The sequence below is a fragment of the Sylvia atricapilla genome, chromosome 22 (assembly GCF_009819655.1).
Source record: "Sylvia atricapilla isolate bSylAtr1 chromosome 22, bSylAtr1.pri, whole genome shotgun sequence".
Lineage (NCBI taxonomy): Eukaryota > Metazoa > Chordata > Aves > Passeriformes > Sylviidae > Sylvia > Sylvia atricapilla.
The window spans coordinates 2446552-2463787 of NC_089161.1; the positions used below are offsets into that span (position 1 = coordinate 2446552).

The 17236-nt window shown below is 50.8% G+C and overlaps 2 protein-coding genes across 4 annotated transcripts in view; one reads left to right on the forward strand and one right to left on the reverse strand.

Moving 5' to 3' along the window:
* LOC136370674 (probable glutamate receptor) lies at positions 1-9879 on the forward strand. Its single transcript, XM_066334197.1, has 11 exons — positions 1-106; positions 1731-1762; positions 2780-2839; positions 3965-4144; positions 4950-5176; positions 5441-5538; positions 6049-6266; positions 6748-6973; positions 7372-7619; positions 8282-9638; positions 9742-9879. Exons 1-10 carry the CDS (start codon positions 34-36, stop codon positions 8381-8383), a joined length of 1464 nt encoding a protein of 487 aa, XP_066190294.1. The 5' UTR covers positions 1-33; the 3' UTR covers positions 8384-9638; positions 9742-9879.
* PANK4 (pantothenate kinase 4 (inactive)) overlaps positions 9862-17236 on the reverse strand; it is a 19315-nt gene continuing 11940 nt past the window's right edge. Inside the window, exons 11-19 of one of the 3 annotated variants that reach the window (XM_066334196.1) lie at positions 16549-16661; positions 15987-16074; positions 14576-14727; positions 14092-14147; positions 13549-13598; positions 12275-12382; positions 12028-12128; positions 11513-11581; positions 9862-10373 (exon numbers count right to left, since the gene is read on the reverse strand). In XM_066334196.1, the coding sequence (XP_066190293.1) occupies positions 10160-10373; positions 11513-11581; positions 12028-12128; positions 12275-12382; positions 13549-13598; positions 14092-14147; positions 14576-14727; positions 15987-16074; positions 16549-16661 (951 nt within the window). In that variant the 3' untranslated portion in view covers positions 9862-10159. Of the gene's footprint in view, positions 10374-11512; positions 11582-12027; positions 12129-12274; positions 12383-13548; positions 13599-14091; positions 14148-14575; positions 14728-15986; positions 16075-16548; positions 16662-17236 lie in introns of those variants that run through there. The other 2 variants (XM_066334195.1, XR_010745224.1) reach the window with 2 other exon arrangements.

A 17236-nucleotide genomic window follows, 5' to 3' on the forward strand; every position in this document is an offset into this window, starting at 1 on the left:
GGTTCCTTTAGAGCAGCGGGAATTTCTGCTCCAATGGACAAAGGTCTTCACTTCACAATCTGTGTGGTCACCACCGTGCTGCTCCTGAGGGACTCAAGCCAGGCAGGTGAGGAGAAGGCTCCAGAAGTGTTGGCTGTCCCCAAACCTGCTTTTGTTCTTCTTCAGAGTGTTAATTCCTTCAGTTTTTACCTGCCAGTGCTTGCAGGACTTTTGCCTCAATCTCAGAATCTGCTTTATTAAGAGATTCCCCAGAGCTCACCTTGTGGCTGTGACTTTCTGAGTGCTGCCACCAAGTGTCTTTGGTGTCCCCAAGTGTCTTTGCTGCTACAGCTGAAAACCAGATGACAGAGATGGGGGGAGATAAAAAAAGCCAAGGAAAAGGGTGGGTTTAGGTGTGATTATTGTGGTTAAAGCTGCACTGCTGTGAGTTTATGGGTCCCTTGAGCTGCAGCAAGATGCACTGGGGATGGGAGAAAAAAACTGAGCTGAGGTGGCCAGTCCTGAGCAGCGCCAGGAGCCTTTTCCCCAGGAATCCAGCAGGAGCCTCCCTTGGGAAGGCTGGGCAAGCTCAGAGCAGCAGGAGCAGAGAAAAAGCTGATTTTTATTTTTTTGTGGCCACCAACCCACGGGAAAGGGAGAGATGAGCCCTTCCCTTTGTCCTGTGCTGTTGCAGGATCCCCAGGAGGATCCCAGGAGGATCCCAGGAGGATGGATCCCCAGGAGGATCCCCAGGAGGATCCCAGGAGGATCTCAGGAGGATGGATCCCCAGGAGGATGGATCCCCAGGAGGATCCCAGGATGAAGCCTGGGTGTTGGGAAGTGTCCCTGCCATGACTTGGGCTCGGTGCTGCAGCCCCATGGCCCCGGAGCCTTTCAGGAGGCTTCACAAAGGAGCCCTCAGGATGCTCTGCTGCCTTCCAAGGAACCCCACAGGCCCTCAGAAAGGGCCTCCAAAAGCTGCTGCTGGCTTTAAAGGGGTTCTGGAGGGAGACAAGAGAAGTCCTTTGTGGAGATTTCCAGCCCCCATGGAGAACTGGAGTGGAGAGGGAAAAAACAGGTTTTGTTTTACAATAATGTGGAGTTCAGCTCGAGGCCAGAGAATGCAGCACCAAAGAAGGAAAAATAAATACATAATGAATGAATATGCTGTTATATTTAGAGAAGAACTCACAGCTTTTTCTTGAAAGAGTGAAAATACCCCCTGTATTTATTTTTTTTTTGGTTTATCTTGAGGGATTTTGGCTTTTGTGCTGTGAATTCTCTGAGTCCAAGGAACAATGCTAAGCAGATTCTAGAAGAATCATCCCAGGCAATTAATAAGCAATATATTGATAAAATTGTGGTTTTAATTCTGCATCTCAGATGCAGAACCTGCCAGCAGTAGAAGAAAGGAAGAGTAAGAATAAAAAACCAGTGTCTGGGAAGTGGGTGGTGAGGAACTTTTGGCTTCTCCTCAGGGGAAAATGGGGCTTGGCAGGAATGAGAGAGCAGAGCTGGTGCTGCCCCTGCTCAGGGATGGGCAGGATCTATCCTCAGAGCTGAGGGACATTAAATGACATCATGAGGTGACATCAGAACCTCCTGCAGCCCCACTCCATCTCTGCCTCCTTTTGTGCCCTGGGGGAGGAAACAAAGGGAGTTTGGGAGCTGAGGGTGATCCTTCGGGTTATTTCAGTGCACTGTGAAATAAGGAGCTGTAAATACAATCCGATTTTGTTGTATTTTTCCAGGAGCTGGGAGGAATGATGATGCTGTGAGTAAGGTATGTTTGAGTTCATTAGCGCAGAGCTACTAACGAAGGCATAGGGCAGATGACCATATACATATTTAATTCAGAAATAGTGGTCAGGGTGTACAAAGATTTTAATCTCTGAAGAGTTGTTATTGTTTTAAGTGCATTGTTCATGACTGGATGTGTTTCTGTGATGGTTTTATTTGTTTGGGGGTTTTTTTTTGACTGATTTTTCTTTGTCCAGAGCTCAAAATTGAGCCGTGCCCCAGGGAAGAACCTGCCATAGGCCTGTGGCTGGTAGAGTTGGGGAACTTGTGATCACGAGTTCCAAGACAAAGCTCATCCCTCAAACCCTTCCATTGCACAGAGAGAATTAAAACAAGATCATTTGGCTCCTGAAAGGACTGAGGTTTCTTTTGCGCATTTTTTACTGCATATATAGATGTTTATGTATTCACACACACACATTTTTCTCTGCCTAGAAAAATCACCCTGTAATTTTACAATAAGCAGATACCTTTGAGACCCACGAACCTCGCAGAATTTGACACTTCACTAGAAAAAGCTTAAATTGCCCTGAAGTGGCTTTGATGAGGAATCCTCTCGAGCTGGGTGACTGTAAAATTGGAAGATGTACCTTTAACTCACAGAAGTGAATCCACATTTTCCTCTCCTCCTCCTCCTCCTCTCAGGTTTCCAACTGTTCTGTGTCTCCTGGAATTGCTCTCTAATGAGACCTTAATTGGCTGCTAATTCTTTTGTCTGCAGCACGAATTGGTCTCTTGGGAAGGCCGCACACAGCATCTGAAGATGTGCGGCAACATTTGCAGTGATTTTCGTTTGCGGCAGGCAACGAAGTGCAAGGCTGTGATTTATTAATTAGTCAGGGAACAGCAGCAGTGGCTGCAGCTCAGGGGCAGGTTTGGGGCTGGTTTAACTCAGGGACATCCCCTACACCTCCCAGGTCACCCCAAGGTAAGCTCCAGCCTGCTGGGGCCATCCCTGGGACTTGGAAATCCCAACTCATCCTCAATTTCTGCTTTGCAGGGCACAGACTCCCGGGGAGCAGGCGAGGGTCTTCCAACCCTGACTGTCACCACCATCCTGGTAAGGCCGTGCCAGTGGCAGGGAACAGCTGGAACTGCACTTTTGCCTTTTTTATCCCACCCGTTGATGTGCAGGTGTTGGTTTGGACTGGCTTTGACAGTGATGTCCCTGCTCCTCGCGGGGTTTGGGGGCTGTAGAGGGGTCTGTGGTGGGCACAGGGAGGATTTGGGGGCTGTCACTGGGGGCACAGGGCTGTGTCAGTGCTCTGGGGAGGCACCAGGGACCTCTGCTGAGCTGCAGCTGAGGGGCTCAGGCCCCTGTGTGCTGGTCCTGCCCTGAGGTAGGAACAATGTAAAGGTCACACAGGGACAAAACCAGGTGATAAAATCCCCCAAATGCATCACCAGGTGCTCCAGACAAACAGGACTTCCAGGAGAAGCTGCAGCAGTGAATTTTCTGGCCCTGATGTCAGGGACCTGACTGTCAGACCTGAGGCTTTGATGCACCAAAATGAAAATATTTGGCTTTTAGGCTTAGATTTTCACTTATTCCTGTGGTACCTGTGACCTGCAGGATGCAGCTGCCCTGATGGTGGTTCATGTCTCCAGGGAACATCTTCCAGTCTGGAAATATTGTCCCTGCACTAACATGGAGAGGAATTACGGGGAGGGTTTGCCAGGGCGGGGTTGAACACTTGAGTGTGTCCAGAGGAGGCCACGAGGCTGGTGAGGGGCTGGAACACAAACCCTGTGAGGAATGGCTGAGGGAGCTGGGGGTGTTTATCCTGGAGAAAAGGGGACTCAGGGGTGAGCCCATCACTCTCCACAACTCCCTGGAAGGCGCCTGTGCCCAGGTGGGGCTGGGCTCTTTCTCCAGGCAGCACTGACAGAACCAGAGGACACAGTCTCAAGCTGCACCAAGGGAAATACATGTTGGATATTAGGAAAAAGTTTTACAGGAAGGGTAATAAAGTATTGGAATGGTCTGGCTGGGGAGATGATGGCTTCACCATCTCTGGATGTGTTTAAACAAAGGATGTGGCACTGGGGCTATGGTTTAGTTGTGTTGGGGTTGAGTTGGACTCCATGATCTTGGAGATCTCTTCCAGCCTGTAATTCTGTGAACTCCCCTGGGCGTGTCTGGCCCATGGCAGTCTGCAGCCGTGTGTGTGTCCCTCCCTGCCAGGAGGATCCCTACGTGATGGTGCGGGGGGCAGAGCTGGAGGGATACTGCATGGAGCTGCTGGCGGCGCTGGCGGGGATGCTGCGCTTCCAGTACCGCGTCAGGGTGGTGGCCGACGGGCAGTACGGAGCCGCGGCCGCCGGCGGCAACTGGAGCGGCATGATCGGGGAGATCCTCAGGAGGGTGAGCCTGCCCTGTGTCCCTGAGCCCCTCGGCAGGGACAGCGCTGCACGAGCAGCTCCTGGGCTCCTCTAGGCTGTGCTCAGGGGCTGAGGAACTCGGGGTTCGGCCTGGGGTGGAGAGCTGATGAGCAAAACTTGGAGTTGGGTTTGGCCGACGGAGGTGGAAATGAGGCACAAGGAGACAGGAGCCAGAGCAGGAAACTCCTGTTCCAGCCAAATTCCAGCCAAATTCCAGCCAAATTCCAGCCAGGCACTCCCAGGGCAGCACTTGTCTGTCTCAGTGTTTCTCCGTCCCCTGTGCAGACACCTTGGCAAAGCTCAGCCTGAGCTTAACCCCTGCGTGAGGCTCATTTCATTCAGAACGGCGATGCCCAGGCTCTTCAAGAGATGCTTGAATGCACATTTCACCCCATCAGGTGCAGTCTCTGTGGCTGCTCTTCTGTCCTCTGTGGGGGACACTTCAATTAAAGCTCTTTGCCCCTCTGTGCCCAGCTCTCAGCCAGAGTCAGACAGGAGCAGCCTTTTGTTCTGGGTGAGCAGCCCCAGCCTAGCTCCTGCTGCAGAAGGAAGCCAGAAGCCCCAGCACCTCACTGTGAGTGATTCCCCTGGGTGGAATTCCATTCCAGTGATTTCCATGGGAATCCCAGCCTGTTCCTTGGGGCTCACATCCCAAGGCTTGGACAAGTGATGCCATTTCCACCCCTGCCCGCTCAGCCAGGGAAGCACCTGCTTGAGGGACAGAAATGTTGGAGGCACAGAAAAGTTCCCTGGGCTGGGTGGCTGATGGGGTTTTGTCTCCTTGGCAGGAAGCTGACATTGCAGTGGCTCCACTGACCGTCACCTCAGCCAGGGAGGAGGTGGTGTCCTTCACCACGCCCTTCCTGCAGACTGGGATTGGGATCTTGCTCCGCAAGGACACCACCTCCCAGGACATGTCCTTCTTCCACTTCCTATCCCCTTTCAGCAAGGAGACCTGGACAGCCCTTTTATTCGCTTACCTGCTCACCTGCTTCTGCCTCTTTCTTGTTGCCAGGTACAAATGCATTTGTTTTACACATTGTGCTCAAGTCAGTGGCTTTCTCACCTATGAGGAGATTAGAGAATCCCAGGGAGCTTTTGCTTTGAGGAGCCTCCTGTACAGCTCCAGTACAATGGCTCAGAAAGCTTATATCCTGTCAGATTAAGCCAGCATTATTAGTGGAATCTCCTCATGAGGAACACCAGATCTCTTGATGAGGATTATTTTTATTTTTTTCCCCTCTGAATATCTGGTTTTATCCTGTCATTTTTCCCACAGACTGAGCCCCTGTGAATGGAATGAGCCAAAGAATGAAGAGAACCACTTCACCTTCCTGAACAGCCTCTGGTTTGGAGCAGGAGCACTGGCCCTGCAAGGTGAGCTGGGAGGATGCACGAGAGGAGCTCTGGGAGCAGAGAGGTTTTTAAGATGATGGTGCACCCAGCTCCTCCTGTGACACTGTGGTGAGCAGGTGTCTCAGCAGGGACACCTGGAGCACTAAACCAGTTTGGGGAGGTGTGATTACAGACCTGGGCTTGTACAGGTGACTGCCTCTGGCTGGGGAACCTTTTCTGCTTGGGGTAACCATTGCTCTGGGCAATGCCCAGCTGAGCACGGCGTGGCTGCTTTGTACAGAGTTGTTTGTGCAGCTTTGGGCCACTGCTGCTGCTCCAGCCCTGCCCTGCAGCGTTGGTGCTGCTCAGAGCAGCACAGTGGGGCTCTCCAGGCTCAGGCTCTGGGTAGCTGCAGGGCAGAGGCTGCAGTTTGCCTTTATTTAAAGGAAATCTCAGTAGCCCAGGCTGGTGGATCTGCAATTCTGGATGTGTCTCTGCCCCAAGTCCCCTCCGGTGGGATTTATGGTGATTTATTGGCTCCCTGTGGTGCAGGTGCCACGCCCCGGCCCCAGGCGCTGTCGGTGAGGGTCATTGCTGTGGTCTGGTGGCTCTTCACCCTGGCCCTGCTGGCTGCCTACATCGCCAACTTCACGGCCCTGCTGAGCTCCGGCAGCGAGCAGCTCCCCATCCAGACCTTCGAGGACCTGGTCAAGCAAAGGAATCTGGAGTTTGGGACACTGGAGGGCTCCTCGACTTTCTACTACTTCAAGGTGCAGAGAATCTCGTTGTGCCCATTCACAGGGGCTGTGGGGCTGCTGAGCTGGGGCTGGGTCACACAGCTCAGGCCTTATGACCCCTACAACACCCTCACAGCACTGTTGACTCAGTTTTCCTGTAAAACTTCAAATAATACTATTTTTGTTCTGTTCAGCCCTTCCTCCACCTCTTCTCATGGGGAAGCAGGCACAGAACTCTTTATTTTTATTCTGTGTTTTCCTTTAAATATCTCTCTACTCTTCTGGGGCTGCCCTTGTGTACCTGGAGCAGCAGGTGCCACCTATGACACTTGTACCTCTGAGAGATGCTTGTCCCTGGTGTTGGGGACACTCTGTGCTTGCAGGGGTTCACACGTGCTTTAAGTGCTCTTCTTCTCCAAATTGTTCTACAGCCCTTGCACACACAGGCAGATCTTTATGCTTTTGGTGGTTGTCTCACGCTTGAGCCTTGACTCTTGTATTTTTTGGGCTGCAGAACTCCAAGAACCCCATCCACCAGATGATCTACGAGTACATGGAGAAGAGGCGGGAGCACGTCCTGGTCAAGACCTACCAGGAGGCCGTGCAGAGGGTGATGGACTCCAACTACGCCTTCATCGGCGAGTCCATCTCGCAGGACCTGGCGGCCGCCCGCCACTGCAACCTCATCAGGGCCCCCGAGGTCATCGGGGCCCGTGGCTTTGGCATTGCCACCGCCCAGGGTGAGTGCTGTGCCCCTGTGCTGGCAGGGACAGCCACGGGCCACAGCCAGCACTGCTCTCAGGGTGACCAAACACGGCGTGGCGGGGTCACTGCTCTGTGGGTAATCAACACTGGCTCTCACTTGGAGCTCTAAGCCACAAATATTCCATCTCCCAGGGTGTCCTTGGCCCCAGGAATGCAGATCTCCTGGTGCAACGGGCAGGGGACAGTCTGCTCACGTTCCTCCCGAAGCACCTTTGCTCTGCCCTTATCCCACAGGTGTTACCACCCCTCCGTGGCCAGGGCAGGGTGGTTGTTAGCCAGGAAAAGCCCTTGGTTGAGGGTGTACAGTGTTTAAACCCATTAACAGCGTTTAAACCACGAGCTCTCCCATCCTCCCCCCTCTCCCTCTGCCCAGCATCCCCCTGGACCAAGCCCCTGTCCATCGCCGTGCTCAAGCTGCGGGAGGCGGGTGACCTGGACTACCTGAGGAACAAGTGGTGGGAGAGCAGCTGCCTGCGCCAGAGCCGGGACCGCTGGGGGCCGCTGGAGCCACCAGCCCTGGGGGGGCTCTTCCTCACCCTGGGCATCGGCCTCACCCTCGGCATCCTCACTGCCCTGGCCGAGCTCTCCAGCAGCAGCCGCCGCGCCGCCGCGCACGCCAAGGTGGGCCTGGCTCCTGTCCCATCCCGTGTCCCTCCTTTGGCCAAGGTGGGCCTGGCTCCTGTCCTGTGTCCGTGTCCCTCCTTTGGCCAAGGTGGGCCTGGCTCCTGTCCTGTGTCCCTCCTTTGGCCAAGGTGGGCCCTGGCTCCTGTCCCTCCTGCACCAGCCTGGCCCCAGCATTTCCACCCTGACCTCAGTTTTTGAAGGAGAGCCGTGCAGAGGGACAGGGGTGAGGGCAGTTACTCCTTCAAGTGCTAAAATCTCACAGCTTGGGCTGTGGGATGGGTTTGTAGCCAAACAGCATAAAGATAATAAAAATAAAATAGCCCTCTAGCATCCCTTCTCCCTCCTCTCCCCTGCAAAACAAAACAAAACAAAACAAAACAAAAAAAAACAAAAAAAAAAATTAAGTAACATTCTTTGAAATCCCAAGGCAGCCAAACTGCTTTCCACTACCCTGGGCGTTAGGAGAGGACAGCAAATGATCCATAAGAAGTTTATTCTCAGTGCTGGTGGCTGTTCTTCAGTCATTAGACAAGAAACACAGTGAAACTGCACCAGTGCCCGAGTGTGCCCCTGCTCTCCAGCCCTCCCAATGTGCACATGGAAAAGATGGATCCACAGAACAACCCACCCACAGCCTTCTCTCCCCCTTTCTCTTTCAGAAATCCTGCTGCTCTGTTTTCACAGAAGAAATCTGCACTCGTCTACGCATAAAAGGAGCTGCCAGACAAAACCAGGAGCCACCAGGGAAGGCAAATGCTTAAGGATTTTTTGCTGCAGGAATGGGCCTGTGTTAGGGTTGTACCACGTCCTAGGAGCTGTATCAGTGTAGGAAGATGTTTTTCTGCTAGTCTAGAGTGTTAGTTTGCTAATTACACACACACAGAGCACTCGTGGAGTGGTGGTGGAGCTGCAGACACAAGGAAATTAAGTGGCTTGGAAGAATTTAAATTGATAAGGGGTAGAGTGGAACTGTGACAAATTGTTAGACTGAAGCTGAGCTGGCCAGGATGGTGGATCCATGTTTAGGTTTGAGGTTCACCCTGTAAGTCCACAAAGGCCTGTTGGAGGAAGTGACTGGGGACAGGTTAACGTGAAGCCTCTGCTACTAATTCCTGTGTGAGGAAGTCGTGGAACATTAAAGCTCTTGTCTGTCTGCTGTAATTAGAACAGCAGCTTAAGCATTGCAGCTATAAACAGCCTCACCCTGCCCTGCCTGAGCAGCTGCTGGTCCCTGGAAGGCAATCCCTGAATCAGAAGTGACAGTGCTGCTGTGTAACCCCACACAGGCCCTCCCTGCACCCCAAACCCCAGGAAGGCAGCCCGTGCCACAAGGAACCACTGGAGCTAAGGAATGCCATGCAGGGCTTGTCCTTTGTCCCTTCCCATCACAGGCTAAGGGCCACTGGTGGGTGACAGAGAATGTTTTATTCTCGTTGCCCAAGAACTGAGGATTGACAGTGGAAATCCATCAGCACCAGAGCAGGGAAGGAGGGTGGGGATGAGTCAAACACAGCACAGCCCCAGCTCCCCTGCAAGGGGAGATGTGAGGGTGTTTTGCATCACTCTGCTGCTCTCAAAGAATGCCGAAGTTCAGGGGAACAGTTTTCTCAGCTGCATGTTAAGCACTTTCCTCATTAAGCTGTTTTCCCTTTCAGAGCTGGGATGACTGAGGCATGTAAATGTTAGGGCAAATTGGTGGTGAAATCACTCCATTTATGAACTGCACAGCTGAAGGAGAGAAAAAACAAATTGGGTTCCTTGGGAATGGCTGTAATTGCACTGCAGCAACAAAGACACCAATCCTTGTCAATCCCAGCAGGGAGAACTGAAGGCAACAGGAACTAAGGGGGATCAGGCTGGACAGTTTTGGGTGATCCTGAATCCAGCACTGTACATTCCCTGTGAGACTCAGCGAGACTCAGCTTCCAGCTGCTGTGAAGGAATTCAGTGTAGCTGCAGGACTCCCTCCCACATCCCTCCTGCTAATGGGAACAAACAAGGGGTTAGGAATTCCAGGTGTTGGGAAAGCAGGGCTGGTCCTTAACTCAGAGTGCCTGAGAAACGTCTGTGGGGTGAGAAGGTGGAACAGCCCTTCCATCAACTGAGCTGCACAGAGCAGGAGAGATTTAGGTAAGTCTAAAAGCTGAAAATGCAATGTCAGGTTCACTTAGCAGTTAAAAATCTATTTGGTACGTGTTGTGTCACTGCTGGCAGAGTAGGCAGAGATGTATAAAAAAGGTTTCATTGACATTTAAATATATTTCTATATGAATGTCTCACAGAACAAAAAAATAAAGTCTTTTCATCACAAATACTGCAGCATTAAAATAAACACTTACCAAAATAAACAATGAGTGATATACATATATATATTTGAGTGTGTAGACTATAGAGTGAATCATATTGTCGCTTTTTAAGTCACAAAAGCACAATATAAATACGGAATCTCCTGTGAACTCTTGTCCCTGTTGTAATAAAAATACATTCTTTACAGTTAAAGTAAAACTAGTGCAAGTCCATCGGCCGTGCCAGCTCCATCATTTACAGGGCACTTCGTACTTGAAGATGACACTGAAGATTTTGCCCCCGAGGCGGTCGGCGAGCCACGAGTTCTTGATGACGGCCAGCTTGAGGCTCTCACACCTGAGCACGGCGTAGTAGTTGGTGTGGATGGCCCTGCCCATGCCCTCGATGACCACCAGGTCCGTCTGCCGCTCCCGCACCAGCACGGCCAGGCCCTGGTCCAGGCGGCTGCAACACAGCGGTCAGAGCGGCCACGCTGCGGCCACGGCTCGGCCACACTGCGGCCACGGCACGGCCACCACTGCGGCCACGGCACGGCCACAGCACGGCCACCACTGCGGCCACACTGCAGACACACCATGGCCACAGCTCAGACACACCATGGCCACCACTGCGGCCACGGCACGGCCACACTGCGGCCACACTGCAGACACACCATGGCCACAGCTCAGACACACCATGGCCACAGCTCAGACACACCATGGCCACCACTGCGGCCACACTGCGGCCACAGCACGGCCACAGCACGGCCACCACTGCGGCCACGGCACGGCCACCACCGCGGCCACAGCATGGCCACAGCACGGCCACCACTGCGGCCACCCCATGGCCACCACTGTGGCCACAGCACGGCCACGGCACGGCCACCACTGCGGCCACCCCATGGCCACCACTGTGGCCACAGCACGGCCACGGCACGGCCACCACTGCAGCCACACCATGGCCACACTGCGGCCACAGCACGGCCACCACTGCGGCCACCACTGCAGTCACACCATGACCACAGCTCAGACACACCATGGCCACACTGCGACCACGGCTCGGCCACAGCACAGCCACCACTGCAGCCACAGCACAGCCACCACTGCAGCCACACTGCAGACACACCATGACCACAGCTCAGACACACCATGGCCACCACTGTGGCCACATTTCAGTCACACCATGGCCACACTGCAGACATGGCATGGCCACCACTGCGGCCACACCGCAGCCACACCATGGCCACATGGCACGGCCACCACTGCAGCCACACTGCAGCCACACTATGGCCACAGCTCAGACACACCATGGCCACCACTGTGACCACAGCTTGGCCACCACTGCAGCCACATTTCAATCACACCATGGCCACACTGCAGCCATAGCTCAGACACCACCACAGCCACAGCTCAGTCACACCGTGGCCACACCACAGTACACCTCAGCCACACCTGCAGCCCAGAGCTGCCCACACTAAGCACCTCCTAATGGGTGTGCAGAAGCAATTCCCAGCAGGAAAGGCAGCTGGGATGCTCCACAGCTGAACCTTTGACCATCCTCCAGCTGAGGGACACAAAACACACAGTGGCACTTTGCCCACCCACCTCAGATCCAGGCACGGAGAACTGGAGCCCGTCTGAACCAACAGCAGCTTCTCATCCCTCAGTGCAGAGCTGTTGAAAAAGATAAAAATATTTAACAGCTGCTTCAGCAGGGCCTTGTACATCTGGGAATAAGCCAGAGAAGCAGGAATATTGAAGCCTCTTTTGCAAAGGCTTCCTTTGCTGCAGGGAATTCACCAGGAAACAGAGTTTCCTTGAGCACAAGGATTGCTCAGTCAGCCCTGCATCCTCTCCTGGGGACACTCTGTGTGTGACATACATGGATTTGCCTCTATTAACATAGAAAATTCCTGCTAGAGCAGCTGGAGTGCTTGTCAGGGAAAACACACCAAGAAATCTAACTATAGGTTTGCCTGAAAGACCCAATTTCTGAAGTTTTCACTTTAATGAAAGCAAATTCTCTGCGCTGGGCTGGGGCTGCAGGTTCCAGATGCTGCTGAAGAGTGAAATGCAAAGCCAGGCTGTGCCTTCCCCAGGGAGGTGTGAGTGGTGCTTACTGGATCACGGGGTCCATGGCTGCGATGCGCTCGGCGACGATCAGGGACTCGCTGTAGGTGACGTCGTTGAGGGCAGGGCCAGAGTTACAGGCCAAAATCACCTGGGGGGAAGGTCACACAGTCAGGCTCCGGCATTCCAGGTGCTTGGATTATTCCCAGTTTGGCAGAGAAGGGTCCTGCTGGTGGGCAGTGACACCTTCCAGCAGTTACCAAAGCTCCAGAAGAATTCGCAAGGAAAGCCACTCACCTCTGTCCCTCTAGAAAGGAGCTCTCGGACAAAAGGAAAGACTCCTAAAATTATGTCTATCCCACTGTTATCTGCGAAAATTAAGGCACATTTATGAGGGGGACCCTCCTGCAAGAGAAAACCAATGCATTCAGGATGGAGCACCACTCAGCTCAGGGAAGTTTGTTATTCACACCTACTCCTCCAAAACCCCACATTTTTGTACCCTCAAAACACTTGAGCCTTTGGGTCTGGATTGCACCAAACTCCCAGCACACACCAGTGACAGACAGGATGAAGGGGGCTCCCTGATGGTGTCTTTGCACAGGGGTTTAAAACAGCCTTGAGTTCCTGTGCTGTGTTTGAGACAGGGCTCTCAAACTGCAGCAATAAAACCTCCACCTGCCAACTCCAGAGTCAGGCTGTGACCCTGAACCCGCTGGGTGCCAGCTGGACCTACCTTGGTGGGTGTTTAAAGCCAGCCTGGTGCTGGCTGAACAGGATTCCCTTCTGCCAGGAAAGGGCAGGATGGACTGTGGGGGCAGTGACATCCTAAAATGAAAAGATAGTGCCTATTCTCCATTAACCTCTTCATTTGTTCTCAACCTGGTGTTATGAAACTTAGTTCACTCCAGTTCATACCAGCAGAAGAACTGAAAAATGCTTAATTCCTAATAAAAACTGACAGGACAGTGCCTGTAGTTCCCTAATTATCCCTGTTACACAAGATTAGCTGGTGCTTTGTATTAGGATGGAGCATGTAATGATTTGCCATAGTCTGCTCATCCCCAACCTTTAGGCTGCCATTTTCAACAAAGATATTTACACAAAGACACAAAAGCTTTTTAATTAATCTTAATTAAATGGTAAAAGAGATCACATGGAAAAAAAAAAAAAACCCAAAAAAACCCCAAAGCCCTTTGCTAATTGGTAAGTTCATTACTTCCAGTAAGCTCCTACATTAATTCCAGCTTTAGGTTGGTTACTCAGGGAGGAACAACTCAAACACTACATTTGGCCCCAGGTTTCTAAATTCAGGGGTCTGGGTGTATGGAAATAAGAGCCCTGATAAGGAGGGGAGGCTTTGGAGCAGCTGGGCTCCACTGGGAATTCTGGGAAGCAGCTTGGGAAGTAACCACGCTCTAGACTAACTCCTTTACCCCTTTCTTTATGGTGAATTATTGGGACTTGTTTTGGGCTGTCTCAACAGAGTTCTGTTCAAACCCCATGATTACCAAAGTGCTTTGATGATTAAGGTGTTTAATCAGTGGGTTTGGGGCCACCCAGGGTCATACCTTCAGTCGCTCCAGCCACTGGCTGTAGGAATCTTCCAACCAGGGACGTTCTGTGGCACAGACAGAGCAGTGTCAGCATTTCTTATCAGCAGCCACTAACCCTTATCAGCAGTCACTCTGCACATGGTACAAGCAGGAGGTTCATGCTGCACTCACTGAAGCATTGAAGGATTTGAGCTCAGGTTTGGAATGTTAAATGTGTAGGTTCACAGAGCTCCTGAGCTCTCTGTTATGGGAATGGCTCCATGAGAGCAGGCCTGAAGTGGAATTTTCACACTGGAGCTCTGGAATGGTGGGAGTTGGGTGCTGGACCCCCCAGAACATTGTTCCCTGGCAGGGACACAACAGTGAGTGACCATCTCTGTGTTTAATGAGAGCCTGCAGGTTTAATTCCTTTGGAGCATTACCCAAGCTCTGGGTCTGCATTTAGATAACCTTAACAAGTCCTAATTATTCCTTGTCATCTGGGCAGCAGAACCCCCACAAACATCCATTCCCACTCCATTCCCTAATTAATATCCAGATCCAAGGATCTCCCCTTACCTTGGAGCTTTGACTTGGCTTCTTCAAACCCAAACTGTGGCTCAGACTCCAGAACACTGGAACAGGAGAGAAACAAAGTGCACACAGTTCAACACCTCCCTCTCACATCAGTGGAATTCAAACATTTCTTTAGCTGGTGCCCAGCAATTTTACTGCACTGCTTATGCTGAGGGTCCCAGGACTGGGAAATGTATTTTGTGATCATGTTCAAACCAAAAGGCTCTTCAGGACATTAAATCAGAGTTCTGATGCTAAAAGAAACAGCCTCAGCAATGTACAGATGTTTGCAGGCAGTAGGCTAGAGGCAAAAAAGACATTTTTGGGTCTGCAAACCACCATGAAATGTAATGATTAAACCAGCTGCAGGATGTAACTTCTGTACAAAGGCTGATGGGGAGATTGAGGAACTTTAATTTCTAGAAAAAACCCACAACTGGAGACATTCTGTAGCTTAAAGGGTGCTGTTAAAGGATGTAACACCTACTCTGAGACTGCCTTTGCTCCCCAGTCAAAGACATTCCCTGCCAGAAGTCCTTTCACCAGTGCAAACTGCCTCTCCTCCCAGCCCAGGGAATCCAGGGACTCGATCACACTCTGGAAACACTTTAAGGCTATTCCATTTTCTTTCTGCTTTACCTGTAAGACAGACAGGAAACACTGGATTTACAGACAATATTTCTTACCCAGCCTTGGCTGTCTCAGTCCCAAGGCCACATTCAAGCATCTCCTCTGTGTTCATGGCCTCTCATGGACCAACCAATTCCTGTTGTCAGTGTGCTTAGGACCAAGAAAAAACTTTCCTGGATTCTCCCAGGAAGTGTCATGAGTGCCAGGATATGATCTGTAGCCCAGGAATTACTTTTCTTAGCCAAGTTAGAGGTATCTTGAGCAGACTGGGAAATGGATCTTGAGCAAGGTGGGGAATGGGAGAGTGGACACACAAAAACCCTACAGTAGTAACATGAAGCATCAGCTACAGGAAACCACTACCAGCAATCCCACAAAATCTGAAGGATAGTTTTGGGTTTTTTTTTTTTTTGTTTGTTTTTTTTTTTTTTTTTTTTTTTTTGCATCATCCCAAATTCTCAGCAGCTCTCAGGTTTTTTTTTTTTTTTCCTTCTGTCTCCAGTGAGATCAGTGTTACAGGGTGAGTTCTCTTAGAAAATTTGAAATGATTCTGGGTATCAAAATCTTGTTTTGGCAGTCAACTTGTTACAAGAAGCAAACATAAGCAAAAGCCACCTCACATGTTTTAGCCTTTCCTCAGAGTGAAGCTACCACATGACAGTGCTGCCAGGGAGAACTTTCTCTGTATTTTGCAGAAATATGTCAACAGTCAGGAAAAAGGTCTTGGATCAGCCACTAGCACTGTTGTTATTTATATGCCACACAAACAAGTGGTGAGGAACTGACATACAGAAAGCTGTTTTTGAGAGATGTTGACTCAAATGTCCTCTCCCCAATCATTTCATGCCACAGAACAAAACAGAGAGAAAACAGCTGCACAGTGGTAATGAATGTTTTCAGGAGCAGGAGGTTGTGCATTGTGTCCACTCCTACCTGGTGCTGAGCATCTCACAAGTGACAAAAGCAGCCACAGAGGAGTGAATTAGAGCAGAATTAGAAGTGACAGCCACCACACACTGCTCAGGAGCAGGGCTGGCACAAAACTGGCATCTCAGGGCTGTCAGGGAACTGAGGCTGGTGATATTTTTGGTTATCATTATCCTCACCAGGAGCCTGTTCAGGTGAAGGGGTTTATGTCCCATTCCCCAGTGCTGTTTTTCTCCCCCAGCTGCTCACAACCAGTGCAGAAACTGGTTCCTAATCCCTCCCCTCTGAGCCATTCATGACTTGTACATTTCCAGAGTATTGGAAAAGTGTCTTGAACTCACCTTGGAATAGGGATCTGGAAAATTGAACTCGTTCAAACAGTGTTCCCTTGTATCCAAGAGACTTCTGACTGTTAAGGTACCATATGCACTTTAAAAAGGGAGAAGGGGGGAAAAATAAATCAGTTACTTCAAACAGAAAAAGTTATTTTTCCCCTCTGTTTCCTCTCTAAGTCACAGCCCCTCAGAGAAGCACTGAAGCTGAAAGTCACAGGTGCTAAACCCTGGCTCAACAGTAAGATTACTGAATCTACAGTAAGAATCCATAGTAAGATTATTTAAATACAGGGAGAGAGAATGTTCAGAATTAACTTGCTGCTATTTTTAAGAACCACATACAAATTTTTAATAACAAATTTTCTGCCAAGATAGAATTTCTCTGCTCAACTCCAACACCTGAAATCCAAAATCTCTGTGCAGAGGATCGGATGTGTGGCACAGAAACTTCAGCCTTCAGTCTGCTTGGCTTGGTTTGCTCTGCTTCACAACCTGGTTAGCTTTTGGTGGGCTTTCAGTGCTCAACAGAAGCAGCAAGTGATGAAAAAAGGAACATAAAAACACTTACAAGGGCTGCTGCCTGAGTGTCTGGAGCTTATTCCAGTATTTCTGCCGGAATTTCTCAGCTCTCTCCTGTGCATCCACAGAGTCTGGCTGGCTGGCTGCAGCTCGCTTTGCCACCTGGCAGGGAAATGAGGCAACACTGGAGTTACCAAATTAACTCTTCTTCCTTGTAACTGATGTGAAGTTCAGTCTGAGCAATAACCCCTCCATCTGCCTCCCTGTTCTGTGCCTGCAGCCTGCCTGCTCCCTCCCACACAGCACCTCCCAGCCTCCCTTCATTCCAAACAGTAAACAACAATTTTAATGTCTCTTTTCATCCCAAAAGATTTAAAGTTTGTTTTCCAGACTGTACTGTCAGAAATTAAGCACAAGTTGTAACTACTCAGAGGAGGAGGAGGAAAAAAATAACAGTGCACATAACACTAAAGGAGAAACAGGCAGAAATGTAATGGTGCACATCGACCCCTTGTGTTCTTTTTGTTTACTCCAGTGAGCTGACTGAATCAGCTCCAGTGCAGAAAACAATAACTTGTATCTGGTTCAGTTGTGCTCCTCCCAAGAGAAAGTGTCTGGGAGGCAGCAGGACAGCTCCCACGGGAGGAACAAGCCAAGGATCTCTGGCCTTTGGTTGTGTAACTGTCCTGTTTGCAGCTCTGCACAGAGAGAGGTCCAAGTGCCATTAAAGAGAGAAA